The 11,872-nt window shown below is 38.1% G+C and overlaps 1 protein-coding gene across 2 annotated transcripts; it reads right to left on the bottom strand.

Annotated features, from left to right (window-relative positions):
- Positions 1 to 219: 219 nt before the first annotated feature.
- fbxo31 (F-box protein 31) lies at positions 220 to 11,662 on the bottom strand. 2 transcript variants are annotated; one of them, XM_028029408.1, is made up of 10 exons: positions 11,128 to 11,662; positions 7,551 to 7,622; positions 7,112 to 7,198; positions 5,092 to 5,168; positions 4,763 to 4,930; positions 4,503 to 4,577; positions 3,668 to 3,777; positions 3,427 to 3,580; positions 2,860 to 3,224; positions 220 to 1,912 (listed from the first exon to the last, which is right to left on the bottom strand). In XM_028029408.1, exons 1-10 carry the CDS (start codon positions 11,552 to 11,554, stop codon positions 1,690 to 1,692), a joined length of 1,758 nt encoding a protein of 585 aa, XP_027885209.1. In that variant the 5' UTR covers positions 11,555 to 11,662; the 3' UTR covers positions 220 to 1,689. The 2 variants fall into 2 exon arrangements, with proteins under 2 accessions (XP_027885209.1, XP_027885217.1); XM_028029416.1 differs by lacking the exon at positions 7,112 to 7,198 and having other exon boundaries at positions 11,128 to 11,660.
- Positions 11,663 to 11,872: the final 210 nt, after the last annotated feature.

Below are 11,872 nucleotides of genomic sequence, written 5' to 3'. Positions count from 1 at the left end.
AGGTTGGTTCAGACTCCTTGTTGCCCTGAGTGAAATCACCATTTGGAAACACATTTTTGGATGTATTCGAGTTATCTTAGTCTGATATGAACATTTGGTTGATCTGAAATATTCAGGTGTGAAAAAAATCTGTAGGGAGGCCAATACTTTTTCGCAGCACTACAACTTTTTAGTAAACACCAGTATGGAAACACAAAGCACACTTACACCCACAAAAGATATGAGAAACAGATTTAAATTTTTATTTTTATTACTGAGTGCTTAAGCTGAAAAGCTCCCTGAAGTCTGCGAGCAGTTCAAAAGGTCAAACCTAAAATTTCCAATGAAACCAAGCATATGGAATTATTACAAAGCAACACTTTTCAAAGGCAAATCAGTCATATAGCTGGGTTTACAGATCAGAGAATTTCAATAAAAAGTTGACATGAAGTTAATAAAATGTGACATATCAAGGATGCTTCAGCAGACACCCGTTTTGCTGATGTTAGCAAAACTGCAGTCTGGTTAAAAAAAAAAAAGTGCTGTCCAGTGGTCTTCATGATTTACTGACCTGCCCAGAAAAGTGCACTTGGAGTAGGAAAGCTACTGGGCAACACCATCACATGGTCGTAATGAGACACAGAGAGTTACTTTGAGCTTCGAGTTGCACTTTGAGCCGTTGGTCTGATCAGCGAGTTAGAAATCATTATAGAGGGAACTGGAGGTAAAATGTTTGCAGCTAATAAAGCCAGGCATGAAAAACTGTCAGCCATGAAAACACACATTTTAAAGATGGAGACATTTTTACAGAAGCAAAAACAACATATCTGGATACTTCAATTTTAACTACTGTATAGATTACCTATTGCATTACAATACATTTTCTCCAGCTTTTATAATAGGCTAATATGTTTGGTGGGGTCACATTAAGTGTTGTGTTGCCTATGAAAATGATTCAAAGACCAATTAATCAATAAAAGTCAGCTAATGTAGGTTTGATCAAATGGAAGATAGAGAACATTTGCCAATTTTAAAATAATTCCTTGCATTTTTCTGCTGAACATACTGAATGTAACTGTATATTCTGTTTTTGGACTTGAAATCAAGAGAAGCACCTGAGATGTAATTTCTTAATTTACCCACTGGAAAAAAACAAAACAAAAAAAACAAGGCATGCTGCTTTACACAAACCAAACATGTTTAGATAGTGGTTATGGATGCAGTGCTGATTAGATCTAAATAAACGCAGCATGCACTTGAACATGTCCGGCACTGAAGCTGGTATAATACTGTGATATAATGGAATACACTGAACACCTTTATCTGCTTCAAGCACTATCGGGTACAGACATGTTTCTGGAATCACAGGCACATACAGTTTGATCCTCAACGGGTGATATAAGTGGTACCATTGCTCTCCTTTGTCTGTAGGGAATAAATAAAGTTTTATGTGACCCGTTCTCATGCTGCACTAAACTTAGATTAAGGTCATACCAGGCTGAGGTGATAAACAGTGACATGAGAGGCCCTTCAGAGTGCATATGTGAGGGAAATATAAGTGTGTTAGGTCAGGGTGAGATACAAGCAGGTAGAGTAGCACAGTAAAACCCAATCTCAACCATTAAGAGTTAGGATAATGATACTGGGATGCTGACGTTCTCAGCGGAGGTGATTCATGTGTAAGGGTTATTTTGCTAAAAGCTCGGTGCATCAGGATGTCCAAGACTGCATGTTGCGCAGCATAGCCTCAAAGGGCTCCATGCTGGGTGCGTGGGCGTGGGGCAGGTGGTCCATCAGCCGACTGTACAGGCTGAAAGATTTCAACTCCAGCCAGATGAAACCAAAACGGTCCTCATCGAACAGCACGAAGAGCCCCGGCGTGCGCTCTGGACTCGTGAAGCCGTGTCCAGCAATCAGACCTGTTCCATAGAAGCTGAAACACAAACAAAACTCATCAACATTCTGACGGCTACAGATTGCCGGTGGTTTACAGCTATAATAAGCTGTGCATTTTAGCCAAACAAAGAAACTAATCAAAATAACTAAAGGAGCAGTACGTAATTTTATAAGAAAATGTTTATTTTTTTTACGTATTACCATAATGTCGTGACAGTATAGTACTGGACAGATAATCTGTGAAAAAAATAAATCAATCAAGCTCTTCTGCCTCCTATGACCCTGCTGTCATCTACAGTTTGGTCAGAAACAATGAATCAGAGCAAGGAGGAGGGTCTTAGCGCTGTCAATCACCCTCATGCAGCTCACACCCTCCCATTCTGCTACGCTACAGGGGTTCACCACAACAGAGCAGGCTATGAATGCTCTGGCTAGCTTACATTGCCACCGATGTGGATAAATGGTTTTCCTGTAATGGTACGTTGTGTCACTGCCATTAACACATTAAACACACAGGTGAGACAGTGCAAAGACACTCTGATGCTGTTTTTTTTTTTTTACCTGGAATTGGCAAAAACAAATGATCCCGGGCAAAAAAGGTGAAGAAGCTCGGTCTTTTCAAGGGTGATCTGTCTCGTATTACACTGTCATTACAGTTTTAGCAAATATACTTTAAAAATTTTCAAGTTACATACTGCACCCTAACCTTAACAGCCTTCTGAATGGATGAAGTAGCAAAGCTATCAGACTTTAAAACACTCCTGCTTTATAAAGACATTATACAACTGTCCATCATGTAAAAGGCTATCAGACTCCTGCAGCAAACATCCACAAACAGTAGTCCTTCGCATCCAAGTGTGCAGCTGTAAAATCTTCCTTGGTCCTCCCACTACTCCATAAAACCTTCTGGAATATCCTATCCATTAGAGACGTAAGGATGAGGACTAAGAATGTGGATTTTGGGTTTATTATTTGAGTCCTCACCATTTTCTGCAGGTGCGAGGGTACACCTCATTGCGAGCCATGACCCCTAAAGGCAAAACAAAGGGCTGAGCCTCAGGAGAAGAGCTACTACCGCTGGGGCCAGACTGGCATGCGTCTACACAGGCACCGTGGTCGACCTCCGTTTCTTCAGCAGCAGCATCATCTGCTTCCTCCTCTGCATGTTCGACACAAGCAGAGGTGTCGCTGGCTGGCTGTTCCACCTCCCTTTGTACTTTCTCATGTATTCCCAATATAATCCGTGACAGCACATCTATGTTGCGCTGTTGGTCCAATTCTGGGAGGTCCACAGGCTGACTCAGGTCAACATCCAGTGTGAGTTGCCCTGCAGGAACGTTTGGGTCTCCCTGAAAGAAGGAAGAGAACAATTTTATTTGTAATTGAGGACATTGGTTCCACGAAGAGGCAGTTTCCAATGAGAAAACAAACATGATTTTTAAAGCACATTTGTAAGAAAGCATAGCTGAGGTGTACATATAAGAACTTTTTCATTTATTTCCAAGGATTTGCTCTTTCTATCCCTCCAACAGTGATTATGGACAAACCTACAGTGAGTTTAGTGGCTCTTGCAGACATCTCATGGAAACTTAGCATGACAATCTCCAAGCCATGACTTCCATATGTGCCTTTGAATAAGCCTGGCTGCAGCAGATCTGAAGGCATCAAAGGAGGCAGGTAGATCCGCCTGTATGTCAAGCAGTTGCTGCAAAAAGAAAAAGACAAAAGCCACCAAGCTGCTACTGAAGCCTCATAGAGACAGAATAAATGTGTGCAAGATAAATTGTCATACTCATATTGACTGGTGTAAATGAACTTCATCAGAATGAGCTCCTGCATGTGTTCATGGAAGATCTCTTCCAGTGTGCGACCCCATTCTTCCTCCAACCAAGTCCTAAATTCCTACATGAACACATGTTCATACGATAAAGAACTCTGAATTGCATAAGATTCAAGAGAGTATTAAAAAACGTATTAATATCACGTGAAAGTCACCACATTTTGTCAGAGTGCAGCCACACTACCATGTTTTTGTTGGAATTTTTATGTGATAGATCAACAGAATTAAGCACATAACTGGAATTTGAGAGAATAATGGCTCAAAGTATTAAAAATACTTTCAGGAAAAATCTGCAGAGTGGCATGCATTTTTATCCAATTTCCTTTATTGGAAAATCCCTGCATAAAATCCAGAGCAGCAAAAGCTGTCCTTTGAGGTATGCCTGAGAACATTAGACTCTGGTGTTTTGGTTAGATGAAAACTAAACTTACATTCAACATGCTATGTGTGGAAGAAACCCAGCCTTTCACATCACTGAATATAAAAACCCAAAAGACATACACCAAAACCACTTGCAATTATAATGTATTGACTCAGTTGGGTAGAATTTGAATCAAAACAAAGAAAAAAAGGATGCATCCCTGTCCTGACCTAATTTACAATTATTTTCTACTTTGTGTTGGTCTATCACATAAAATCTAAATGCATTAAAGTTTGTGGTTTGTAATTCACAATATGTGAAATGTGAAAAAGCTTAATAAATGTGGAAATATGTTTCTCAACGCACAGTAGATCAGAATATAAAACAAATCCTTGACCGGACCTAGTAGAACCAGTTAAGACGTACCTCCTGTCTGCCTCCTGGCATGCGGTGATGATCGGTCTGGTTACATTTTGTGGAAAATTCATCTTTCTTTACTGTCTAAAATAACAGAATATGGAATCTATTAATAAATGATCAACTTGTTTTAAGCAGTTATCTTTAAATAAGGAGTATTTTGCATGTAATCAATATGCAGGATATTAAATATCCTGCATATTGAACTTATTTTAGAGCTTATTATATATAGAGCTTATTTTAAGGGCTTTTTTTCTGACGGCCCTCACCTGTATGTCTCCCTTGTGGGGACCTTTGTGTCCATACATACACTCCACAGTGGCTTTTTTGCTTTCCAGCAAGTGAATGCGGAAAAGCGGTCGCCTTCTCATTGGATCTTCCACCCGGGGATCATGAGGAGGCAGATACATCCAGCCAATAATGAACAACCCGTCCACCTAGGTGAAATATGGCTTTATTTAATCACCCTAATCAAACGAATAGTTTTGCCAGAACACTGAGAGCTAATAAAGTCTCAAATTGTCAATTCATCTTCATGCAAACATATCTAAAAAACAATTAACTGTAATCAGAGTCAAACAGTAACAGAAATACTAACCACGACATTGAGTAATCCACCATAAGGTCCGATGTCAGGCTGCCAAAGCCCTAAAATGTGCCTATATGGGTGAAGCACTGCAAAAGAAGAGCACAACAACAGAACACTGTAATCAGTTTCAGCAGGGCTGCACTCATAATCACCTGAGAGTTAATGCTGTAAGGTTAAAGGTGGTAAAAGTGAAGTTAAAACCACTCACTGCATCATGTTGTTCAATAAGAATTAAAACAAGTTATGGTCAATTTATTGCCAGAGACATTTACGTTCACTTTTCATGGTCAAAATCACATTCACTTTGGGATTTTAATGAAGCGTTTGCACAGATTTTTATGAAAGCCCATTTTCATATGAAAAGGTCATAATTACAAGAATAAAAGTCATAATTACAAGTTCTAAGTGTACAGACTGGACCGTTTGAAAATACAACTTTTAAAACTTTCAATACCCACTTTTAATTTTAAAACTATAACTTTAAAACCCACAACTGACTTTTATTCTTGGATTTTGACATTAAAATGTGTAATTATGACATTTAAACTCACAATTACGACTTTTATTCTCATACTTATTACTTTAAAACATGTCATTATGATTTTAAAACTCATAATTACAACTTCCTGTTCGGCTTTTTTCCCTTTCATAGCAGTAATGGGCTTCCATAGAGTTCACTGGCTGCGATGAATGAATTCTAAAAATCAAAAATTGGATCCACAATTGCTGACTTTCTCTCTCGGTGTCAAAAGTATACATCCATATATCACTTTAAGGATAACAACATGGCTGATGGTACCTCACTCAGCTTCTTGCATAATTGTGGCTGGATTTTTGATCCCTCTTGTTTACACCATAAGTCAAGTTCATTAAAACTGTTTTGCTTCTTGAAACCGTTCTGATTTTTAAAAAATGTCATTAAGCGAGCTGACTTGAGGTAAAGTTAGAGAATTTGGAAGAAGTCTTCATTGTTCTGTCCATTTTGTACAACACAACAGTCCCGCAGCAAAATGCTGCCACCACCAGGCTTGAGGGTCATAACAATGATCTCGAGTTTAAAATGTTTTTATAGTCAGTAAAGTCAAACAGCTCAGTCTTTATATTGACTGATCATAAATGTTTTCTCCAGTAGGCATTAAGCATGTTTTGTGAGCAAAGGCAAATCTGAGTGAAGCTTGAAGGTGCTGATTTTGGAGTATTTTTATAATCACCTATTTTCTCGGCGTTGATGTGAAACTTGCCTCACCCTGGACAGTGAAACTAATGTTTCAGCAGTTTCAAGATACAGATACAGGCTCGTTTCGCGGACTAAATGAACCAAGTCAAGAAAATGAACCGAGACTAAGTCATTATAACCTGTTTTCTTTTAGTCAGTTCAAATCAGGTGGTTGGAACTTGGACACAATTAGGTGTACCAACAGGACAGATATTCCAAAAACACATCGAAACTGGATTTGGAATAAAAATAAAGAAACTGGAAAGCCAGGTGTGTGACAGTTTCACTAAGGCTGGCAAAAAGAGCAGTTAAAGATTGAGCAATTATGCCAGAAGCTTGTTGATGGCTGCCAAAGGTGTAAAGTCCATCTGCAACTTGTAAAGGGATATATATAAACCAGATAAGTGAGGGTGTGTGTGCATATATTGGAGCCTGCATGCATGCATAATTTTGGCCATGTGTGGATTAGAGAAAAGCCTAAAAAAAACCCACTTCATGCACGTTTTGGTTTTTATTGAAGTTTCTTTGGTGTTGCATTGCAACATAGAAAAGTTTTTTGAAATTAATCATTAAGAGCCCAAGATCGATGAGTAAGCTTCAGACCAGAACTCTATGTTCCAGACAGTAGAGTTTCAAAACACCACATGTGGCACACCAACTTAGCTGCCTTCTCTTTTCGCAGCAAGCAGGCAGTTCAGTAAACAACACATGAACTATTATCACAGGAAGTACAGCTTCAATTGCTTTGCTTCAAAGTCGTGTCATCATGAAGACCCAAACACACAATCCGTCATGATGCAGCAACCCACATACAGTGTGTGTACACGTCTTTATAGTCCATGTGCTCGTAGTCAGGTAAGAGCTTCATAAAGCGCCCAGACTTCACTCTCGGGATGACACCTGCACAGGCACAACACAGGTATGTGTAGAACAGCAACAGAACCAAAAGCGGGTTCAGTCCAGAATTAAGACTACTGAGGGAAAACAGCTCATTTTAGGAGCAAACAGCTGACGTTAGAAGAAAAAAAAAAAAAAGGCAAACATGCTTATAATTCCTACCAGTACACAAATGAGGAACAGACTGAGGGAGAAAAACATGACTTTATGAAAAAGTAATGCTTTCTCCCTTTATTGTGCCTGAACAGTTACTGTACATAACGAGAAGGAAAGAGACGCTTGAGAAGACATAAAATACAGGTAGTGATGGATTTAGTGCTCCAGGAAGTTTCAACGGGAAAGCTGTGAAACTGACGTTTAACGTAGAGATCTTGGCTAGATACTCCAGTCGCTTCCATCTTCCTCAGGTCTTCCCTCATGCCAAACTCTGAAACAAAAGCAGCATATTATATTTAGTGTTACAAAAAGTAAACTTTTGTCAAAATGAACATAAAACATGGACATTAACATACAGTCTTATTTTCAAGTGTTGCGTTTACAGATCTGCATGTAATCTGTGTAGAGAATAGTGTTTCTAACTAATCTAAATAATGTCAGAATAATGTTCTAACTATAAAATGTGCTCAACTGAACAGAGTATTTGTAGAGCAGCCAAAGGAGACAGACCTTCTGAGGTTACAGATCAGGAGTCAGTCAGGATAATGTCCAACTCTCTGTCAGCTCAATGACAAACAAATTATTATTTTCAATTGTAATCATTTATATAAATTATTGGTAATGAGCGGTAAAATGCACCATCAAATATTTTAATAAAAAAAAATATAAAGCAAAAAGTGTTTCTGCTTTCAAACTTTTATTTAAAAAAAATATATATATATTTTTTTACATATTTGTTAAAATTATCATTATGTCATGACAATATCATACAAGACAAATAAAATGTGAAAAAAAAATCAAGCTCCTCTGCATTTTCCCAGTGCTCCCAGTACTAACTGGAGAAATAGACCACTCAGTCAGAAACAACCAATCAGAGCCAGAAGGATGGTTCTTATGCCAGCAATCACTCTTGTGTACATGCTACTCACCTGCCACGAATGCTAATTCTAGTTAGCATTGCACAGCGAATAACCAGTTTTCTTGAAGCGGTAAATTGTTTCTATGCCATTAGCAGATTGAGCTAATGGCATGACTGATAAGACCTTCTTCCTGGCTCTGATTGGTTGTTTTTGACCAGCAGTGGTGCATTTTTGCAGACCACAACAGTAGCAGTGGGAGGAGGTAAATTTACTTGATTTTTTCATAGCTGACATGGTGACAGTTTAAACAAATATGGAAAATATTTTTGTAAAAGTTATATTCTGCAGCTTTAATAATAATTAAAAAAAAAAATATATATATATATATATATATATATTTTGGCTTTTCTATGATGGTACAAAAGTAAAAGTACTGTATTGTACTCTTTTGCCACTATAGGTACCATATAATCTTCAGGTTTTTATCCTTCAACTGAAGAAGAAAGAAAATGAAGGAAGCCAACCAAGACATAGCTAATTACATGCATCTTAATCTAGCTCTCATTTTACTGGTTTCTGGTTTTCTTTAAAGCTTGATGTGCAAATTCCAGTTTTGGCCAATTTGTTTGAACATAAAAAAAGTTTAAAACTTAAAAGGTACTCCATTGAGGCATGTGAAACTTTAGAATTTTTAAGAGATGCAACTAAAGGTAAAGTTCCCTCAAACTAAAGTACATAGGTTAAAATAGCCTGTTACCATTACCAGACAAAAAGCTGCCAGTGTTCAAAAATATAACTGAATACTCAACATTTTAGACATGACAAAGCAAACATAAAAACCGGTGCAACTTTACTAATTGATTTCATTAGAGGTGCATCGATAAATTGGCCCCGATTTCCTTAATTTTGGGAGATTGGTGATCTGCCAATACTTACATGTGAAGCCAATCTTACTCACTGATCTTATCTACCTTGGCAAATGTCTAAAAATCAACCACTATCCTCTTTTTCTCTGCCGTGAGAGAGGTTTGATTGACAGGTCATGTCTGCCAGTTTGCAGTTAACAATAGTCTCTTCACTGTTGCCAACTCAGTGACTTTCTTGCTATACTTAGCAACATTTCAGAAAAAAAAAAAAATCAGCAACGGCCACATAGGAATCAGCAGGTCAGGCTTTTTAAAGATTGGTAATCAGCGATCAGCCAGAAAACTGCAATCAGTGAACCACTAGGTTTCTTTTAACTTGATTGCTACTCTCCATTCCCGAGAGAAGACTAACAACCTCACATAGAGACCGTGAATCCTGCTTGTTGTGGAATAATATATCTGCTATGCTTTGGGCAGCTTGCCTCTAAATGCTGGTGCTTTAATACCCCCCACTGCATTGCAAGTAAAGTGTGATTTTATTTTTAGTAATTTCCTGGAATAGTCCCCTGGCAAAAAGACTAATAAAGTTACACAAGGCTGAAGAATGAATAGCAAGTCTTTTGATAAAGACTTTCATAACAACATGAGGGGTGGGTATGTGCATGTTTTGGTAATTGGATGTTGTCATTAGAACTCACCACAAAAAAAATCAGGAATAATTGGATTTTCCTTTTAGAATCTAAAATTTTTAATTAAATAAAGGTCATTTCTGTGGTCAAAACAGATGAGCAAAAAGTTAAATATGGACATTTCTTCCTTTACTTAATATTTTAAATGTTTATTTAAATTATTTAAAAGATACCAATGTCTTGCAAAAAACAAACAAACTAACAAAAAAACTGGCACTGCAAAAAATGGCATTTTTTGTATATTCTGCAGTCATTCCATAATATCACTCACTGTCCATTAGTGGTAGGGTGAAGGTTATCAAAACAAGGTATGTTTTCCAAAAATTATCCTTGTCCAAGCTCATAAAAATGTAAGATGCATGTTCATTTTAGATGTTCTTGTTCATCTGTGTTTGTAGCAAAAAAAAAAAAAAGTGGTTCAACACACTCGAGGCTTACACAAGAAATGGAGTCAACATAGCAGAGTAAAATGTTGGTGGAATAAGGTGCTTTTAGAAGGGAAATTAAATGAACAGACTGGGGCTGCAGCTGTAGAAGGCACTGCTTCTACTGTGCACATAAAAGATGTTGTGCAACATGTTTACTTATGCAAAAAGCAAATATAAAAATAAGATTATGGTGATTGTTTTTCCTTTTTGTAAAACATTAGGCTGTGAAACATTTTAAAATCACATTGTAAGAACAGTGTGAACCTACCTTAGTGATTTTAGTTTTTTGCTATTTTATTATGAAAAAGGAAAATTACTGAAAAGTTGATCAGTTAAGTTTGAGCACTTGTTTTTCAATCACTAGTTGCTAAAAAGGAACACAACACTGGCCGCTGTGAGATTCAGCAATCTGGAAATCAGCACATTTAATTTTGGTGTTTTTACTGTGTTTAACAATATTTTAATTTTACAAGAAAAGCAACGGCACTTAACTCTTAATCTGTGTTACTTAAAAGTCCACATATAGATTTTAAAGTCAATATATTTCCTACAAATTGTTCACGCATCACCGATTAACATTACATCAACAGCTTTCCAATGTGTTTATTGTTGGTGTCTGTGGCATGTGGTTCCTAAGCAAACAGTCTTAAGTTATTACGTGTGTGCTAAAAAGGATCAGGTCTGCATCAGCGGTCTTATCAACTGCAGAGAATACCTGGCAGGAGCCAGTAAATCAGCAGACTATTATGACAGTCTAAATAATAATGTTGTCACTGAACGCTACTTGATATTCTGTGTTTTTTCCCCCCCTATTGCAGCACATTTTTCTGGCAAGCTATAGCTGACAGGGTTCATAAAGAAATATTCAGTCATTGAATGTTTCAGTGGACTGTGTTGGCAGTTTTCAGGTCTGACCATCATCATCATCATTACCTTCCGCGCACCGTCTTCTCCATATGGTTTCCGTGTTGAGAATTTGTCTGAATTTTTTGCATACGAGTGCGACATTTGGCAACACTGTTCCAGGAAGCAAAGAGAATATTTCCACTAAGAGCTCCGGGGGTAATTCCATTAATGACTCTGGGTGTGGAGGTCCAGTGTTTGAGCCTCCTCTGTTGGTGTTATGACCGCTTCCATATTCACAAGTGTCACTTGGCTCTGCAGTGGCTGCGGCCGCAACGGCGGCGACGCGCCCGGGGCCTCCACTGCTACCTGCGTCGCTTCTCCGCTGGCCTACGATCTTCTCCTCTTCTTCCTCGTCCATGTCAGAATCGCTCCCTTGCTCCTGCTGGTCGTTCCTCTGTCGTCTCCGGCACCTTCGAGACTGTCCGACTCCGCAAAGCCTGGCACAAACAGCCATCCGTAGTCAACAAACGGCTAAAATTACATCACTACAACACATCTATCAACTGCAGTCATATCCTTCTGTCCTCGCGAGCACAGGCAGAGACATGAGCTGACGTCACACTGGTTTCTTGAGGATCAACCTATGGCAAGGCATTTTATCATATAATAGTTACGTAGACTCTTCAAAACAATTTCCAGTGCCTTCCAGAAGGATTCATATCCATAAAAACCATTTTTTTAATTATAGATTTCCTCTATCCAACCACAAACTTAAATGTATTTTTATTAGAATTTCATGTTAGAAACATTAACCTGTAAAAACTTCAGAAGG

This window comes from Xiphophorus couchianus, chromosome 2, assembly GCF_001444195.1.
Source record: "Xiphophorus couchianus chromosome 2, X_couchianus-1.0, whole genome shotgun sequence".
Lineage (NCBI taxonomy): Eukaryota > Metazoa > Chordata > Actinopteri > Cyprinodontiformes > Poeciliidae > Xiphophorus > Xiphophorus couchianus.
Note: the sequence above shows the minus strand (reverse complement) of the source record. Positions and strands in the feature narration are given on the sequence as shown.